Source organism: Calidris pugnax, unplaced genomic scaffold (assembly GCF_001431845.1).
Source record: "Calidris pugnax isolate Ruff unplaced genomic scaffold, ASM143184v1 scaffold568, whole genome shotgun sequence".
Lineage (NCBI taxonomy): Eukaryota > Metazoa > Chordata > Aves > Charadriiformes > Scolopacidae > Calidris > Calidris pugnax.
The window spans coordinates 17,884-23,721 of NW_015091260.1; the positions used below are offsets into that span (position 1 = coordinate 17,884).

The 5,838-nt window shown below is 63.2% G+C and overlaps 1 protein-coding gene across 1 annotated transcript; it reads left to right on the top strand.

Moving 5' to 3' along the window:
- The first annotated feature begins 679 nt into the window (after positions 1-679).
- On the top strand, positions 680-4,141 carry LOC106898896 (zinc finger protein 316-like). The gene is made up of 4 exons (XM_014960477.1): positions 680-2,054; positions 2,694-3,065; positions 3,285-3,450; positions 3,886-4,141. Exons 1-4 carry the CDS (start codon positions 769-771, stop codon positions 4,054-4,056), a joined length of 1,995 nt encoding a protein of 664 aa, XP_014815963.1. The 5' UTR covers positions 680-768; the 3' UTR covers positions 4,057-4,141.
- Positions 4,142-5,838: the final 1,697 nt, after the last annotated feature.

Genomic DNA, 5,838 nt, shown 5'->3' on the forward strand with positions numbered 1-5,838 from the left:
GGCTCTACCGGTGCCAGGAGTGCGGGAAGAGCTACCGGCACTCGGGGAGCTTGGTCAACCACCGCCGGACCCACCAGACGGGGGACTTCCCCTGCCCCCACTGCCCAAAACGCTTCCCAAATTTGGGGGCCTTGAGGGGACACCTCAGGGGACACCGGCGGCGGCGGCACCGGCACCCCGCGGTCTCATCTCCACCATCATCGTCATCGTTATCGTCATCGTCATGGTCATCGTCATGGTCATCGTCATCGTTGGTGGCCACCACCACCACCACCACCACGGCACCCCTCAGCATCTACCAGTGCTCGCTCTGCCCCACCGAATTCGGGGGGCTGCCCGCCCTCAGGGCGCATTGTCACCGACACCGGGGTGGTGGCACCATCCCTGAGGAAGAAGAGGAAGAGGAGGAAGAGGAAGAAGAACGTCCTTTCCTCTGCAGCCTCTGCGGTGGCATCTTCCCCGGCGAGGCCCAGCTGGCGCGGCACCACCGGCAGCTCCACCACGAGGTGGTCACCACCATGGGGACCACCACGATGACCACACCACCACCGATGGAGGAGGAGACCACCACGATGACCACGATGGTGCCACCACCACCACCGATGGAGGGGGAAACCACCACAATGACCACCACGGTGCCACCACCACCACCGATGGAGGGGGAAACCACCACGTCCTTTCCTCTGCAGCCTCTGCGGTGGCATCTTCCCCGGCGAGGCCCAGCTGGCGCGGCACCACCGGCAGCTCCACCACGAGGTGGTCACCACCATGGGGACCACCACGATGACCACACCACCACCGATGGAGGAGGAGACCACCACCATGGTGACCACCACGATGACCACACCACCACCGATGGAAGGGGAAACCACCACAATGACCACCACAATGACCACACCACCACCGATGGAGGGGGAAACCACCACGGTGACCATGATGGAGCCACCACCACCACCACCGATGGAGGAGGAAACCTCTTGTGAGGGGTTTTGGCAAATCTGTGGCTACTGCGGGCGGCCCTTCGGCGACCTGCCCACCCTCCGGGAGCACAGCCGGGGCCACCGCGCCGAAGAAGAGGCCGCCATGGCCCACCTGGTGGCCACCCGAGGACAACCCCGTCCCTACGCCTGTAGCCTCTGTGGAAAGACCTACCGCCACGGGGGCAGCTTGGTCAACCACCGCCAGAGCCACCAAACCGGCGTCTTCTCCTGCTCCTCCTGCGCGCGGCGCTACCCCAACCTGGCCGCCTTCCGTACCCACCTCCGCAACCACCCCCGCTGCAAGGGTGGGCCACCAACCACCTCCACGCGGCCACCAACAACCCGTGGTGGCAACAACCAGGAGGAGGAGAAGGAGGAGAAGGAGGAGGAGCGTCCCTTCCGCTGCGAGGTGTGTGGCCGTGGCTACAAGCACGCCGGGAGCTTGGTCAACCACCGGCAGAGCCACACCACCGGCCTCTTCCGCTGCGGCTTGTGCCACAAGGCCTTTGGCAACCTGATGGCCCTCAAGAACCACCGGCGTGGCCACGGAGAACGTCGCCGGCACCGCTGCGGGCTCTGCCCCAAGGCCTTCCGCCTGCGCCGCCAGCTGCTGGGCCACCAGCGCCTCCACCAGACGGCCAACGGCCACCCCCACGGCCACCCCACGGCGTCGCCGAGCGCCGCCGAGGGGGAGGAGGTGTCCCCTCAACACCACGACCCAACCGAGGGGGAGGTGGAGGGCTCCACGGCGCCCACCGCCGCGTTACGGGTGGAGAAGGTGGTGGGACACGTAGATGGGATGGTGTTGGAGGAGCCCTTGGTGCCACCAACCACGTTACGGGTGGAGGAGAAGGTGGTGGAGGACTCTGTGAGGTCACCAACCACATTAAGGGTGGAAGAGAAGGTGGTGGGACACCTGGAGGGGACAGAGATGGTGTTGGAGGAGCCCTTGGTGCCACCAACCACGTTACGGGTGGAGGAGAAGGGGTCACCAGGACACCCACAGGCCATGGAGATGGTGTTGGAGGAGCCCTTGGTGCCACCAACCACGTTACGGGTGGAGGAGAAGGTGGTGGAGGACTCTGTGAGGTCACCAACCACATTAAGGGTGGAAGAGAAGGTGGTGGGACACCTGGAGGGGACAGAGATGGTGTTGGAGGACTCTTTGGTGTCACCAACCATGTTACCGGTGGAGGAGAAGATGGGGGGACACCTGGAGGGGACAGAGATGGCGTTGGAGGACTCTTTGGTACCACCAACCACGTTACAAGTAGAGGAGAAGGTGGTGGAGGACTCTGTGAGGTCACCAACCACGTTACGGGTGGAGGAGAAGGTGGTGGGACACCTGGATGGGACAGAGATGGTGTTGGAGGACTCTTTGGTGTCACCAACCACGTTACCGGTGGAGGAGAAGATGGGGGGACACCTGGATGGGACAAAGATGGTGTTGGAGGAGCCCTTGGTGCCACCAACCACGTTACGGGTGGAGGAGAAGACGGGGGGACACTCAGAGGCCATGGAGATGGTGTTGGAGGACTCTTTGGTGTCACCAACCATGTTACCGGTGGAGGAGAAGATGGGGGGACACCTGGAGGGGACAGAGATGGCGTTGGAGGACTCTTTGGTACCACCAACCACGTTACAAGTAGAGGAGAAGGTGGTGGAGGACTCTGTGAGGTCACCAACCACGTTACGGGTGGAGGAGAAGGTGGTGGGACACCCAGAGGCCATGGAGAAGGTGTTGGAGGAGCCCTTGGTGCCACCAACCACGTTACGGGTGGAGGAGAAGACGGGGGGACACCAAGAGGGGACAGAGATGGTGTTGGAGGACTCTTTGGTGTCACCAACCACGTTATGGGTGGAGGAGAAGGGGTCATCAGGACACCCAGAGGCCGTGGAGACGCTGTTGGAGGAGCCCTTGGTGCCACCAACCACGTTACGGGTGGAGGAGAAGACGGGGGGACACCTGGATGGGACAGAGATGGTGTTGGAGGAGCCCTTGGTGTCATCAACCACGTTACGGGTGGAGGAGAAGGAGGTGGGACACCTGGAGGGGACAGAGATGATGTTGGAGGACTCTGTGAGGTCACCAACCACGTTACAGGTGGAGAAGGGGTCAGTGGGGCACGTGGAGGTGGTGTTGGAGGAGCCCTTGGTGTCACCAACCACGTTACGGGTGGAGGCGAAGGGTTCTCCAGGACACCCAGAGGCCATGGAGACGCTGTTGGAGGACTCTGTAGCACCACCAGAGGTGCCTGTACAACACCTAAATGCCATGGAGAAGGTGTTGGAGGACTCTGTGAGGTCACCAACCACGTTACGGGTGGAGGAGAAGGGTTCTCCAGGACACCCAGAGGCCATGGAGACGCTGTTGGAGGACTCTGTAGCACCACCAGAGGTGCCTGTACAACACCTAAATGCCATGGAGAAGGTGTTGGAGGACTCTGTGAGGTCACCAACCACGTTACGGGTGGAGGAGAAGGGTTCTCCAGGACACCCAGAGGCCATGGAGACGCTGTTGGAGGACTCTGTAGCACCACCAGAGGTGCCTGTACAACACCTAGATGCGATGGAGACGCTGTTGGAGGACTCTACGGTTCCACCACCGAGGCTACAGGTGGAGAAGAAGGTGGTAGCACCCATGGAGATGCTGTTGGAGGACTCTACGGTTCCACCACCAAGGCTACAGGCGGAGGAGAAGGTGGTGACACCCCAGGAGAAGCTGCTGGAGAACTCTACGGTTCCACCACCAAGGCTACAGGTGGAGAAGGAGGTGGTGGGACCCCAGGAGACGCTGTTGGAGGACTCTATGGTTCCACCAACCCCGTTACGGGTGGAGGAGAAGGTGGTGGGACCCCAGGAGACGTTGTTGGAGAACTTTATGGTGCCACCACCGAGGCTACAGGTGGAGAAGAAGGTGGTGGGACCCCAGAAGAAGCTGTTGGAGGACTCTATGGTTCCACCACCCAGGCTACAGGCGGAGGAGAAGGTGGTGGGACCCCAGAAGACGTTGGAGGACCCCGTGGTGCCCCCAGCCCTGTCACAGGTAGAGCAGGGCCCCCCCGGGACCCCCTGACACGGGGGACGCTGTTGGGGGTCACCTCCCCCCGGGGACACCCCGTTTCCTTCTTCCCCCCCCATTAAATTTGGGTTGTTTTGGAGCGGTTTCGGGGTCTCTGCGGGGCGGGACCCCCGAGTGGGGCCTGGATGAAGCTGGGGACCCCCAAAATGGGTCTAGAGACCCTCCATGTGGGGCTGGGGACCCCCAAAATGGGTCTGGGGACCCCCAAGTGGGGTCTGGATGAGACTGGGGTCCCCCAAGTGGGGCTGAGACCCCAAAATGGGTCTGGGGACCCCCAAAATGGGGCCTGGATGGGGCCAAGACCCCCAAAATGGGGCTGGGGACCGCCAAGTGTGCCCTGAGTGGGGCTGGGGGACCCCCAAAATGAATCTGGGGACCCCCATGTGGGGCTGAGACCCCCAAAATGGGTCTAGAGACCCCCAAGTGGGGCCTGGATGGGGCTGGGGCCCCCCAAGTGGGGCTGAGGACCCCCAAAATGGGGCCTGGATGGGGCCGAGACCCCCAAAATGGGTCTGGGGACCCCCAAATGTGCCTGGAGACTCCCCCAAAATGGGTCTGGGGACCCCCAAGTGGGTCTGGAGACCCCCAAAATGGGGCTGGAGACCCCCAAGTGGGGTTGGGGACCCCCAAAATGGATCTAGGGACCCCCAAGTGGGGCTGGAGACCCCCAAAATGGGGCCTGGATGGGTCTGGAGACCCCCAAAATGGGTCTAGAGACCCTCCATGTGGGGCTGAGGACCCCCAAAATGGGGCTGGGGACCCCCAAAATGGGGCCTGGATGGGGCCAAGACCCCCAAAATGGGGCTGGGGACCGCCAAGTGTGCCCTGAGTGGGGCTGGGGGACCCCCAAAATGAATCTGGGGACCCCCATGTGGGGCTGAGACCCCCAAAATGGGTCTAGAGACCCCCAAGTGGGGCCTGGATGGGGCTGGGGCCCCCCAAGTGGGGCTGAGGACCCCCAAAATGGGGCTGGGGACCCCCAAATGGTCCTGGAGACTCCCCGAAAATGGGTCTGGGGACCCCCAAGTGGGTCTGGAGACCCCCAAAATGGGGCTGGAGACCCCCAAGTGGGGTTGGGGACCCCCAAAATGGATCTAGGGACCCCCAAGTGGGGCTGGAGACCCCCAAAATGGGGCCTGGATGGGTCTGGAGACCCCCAAAATGGGTCTAGAGACCCTCCATGTGGGGCTGAGGACCCCCAAAATGGGGCTGGAGACCCCCAAAATGGGTCTAGGGACCCCCAAGTGGGGCCTGGATGAAGCTGGGGACCCCCAAGTGGGGCTGAGACCCCCAAAATGGGGCTGGAGACCCCCAAAATGGATCTGGGGACCCCCAGATGGGTCTGGGGACCCCCAAGTGGGGCTGGGGAACCCCAAAATGGGGCTGGAGACCCCCAAGTGGGGCTGGGGACCCCCAAGATGGGTCTGGGGACCCCCAAGTGGGGCTGGGGAACCCCAAAATGGGGCTGGAGACCCCCAAGTGGGGCTGGGGACCCCCAAGATGGGTCTGGGGACCCCCAAGTGGGGCTGGGGAACCCCAAAATGGGGCTGGAGACCCCCAAGTGGGGCTGGGGACCCCCAAGATGGGTCTGGGGACCCCCAAGTGGGGCTGGGGAACCCCAAAATGGGGCTGGAGACCCCCAAGTGGGGCTGGGGACCCCCAAGATGGGTCTGGGGACCCCCAAGTGGGGCTGGGGAACCCCAAAATGGGGCTGGAGACCCCCAAGTGGGGCTGGGGACCCCCAAGATGGGTCTGGGGACCCCCAAGTGGGGCTGG

Bases quoted from the DNA above. Each gene is read 5' to 3' on its own strand.
- LOC106898896 (XM_014960477.1), top strand. From the start codon at position 769: ATGGGGACCACCACGATGACCACACCACCACCGATGGAGGAGGAGACC. The intron at 2,055-2,693 runs GGAGGACTCTGT...GGAGAAGGTGGT, and splicing joins CGGGTGGAGGAGAAGGTGGT to GGGACACCCAGAGGCCATGG. The intron at 3,066-3,284 runs GTCACCAACCAC...GGACTCTGTGAG, and splicing joins ATGTTGGAGGACTCTGTGAG to GTCACCAACCACGTTACGGG.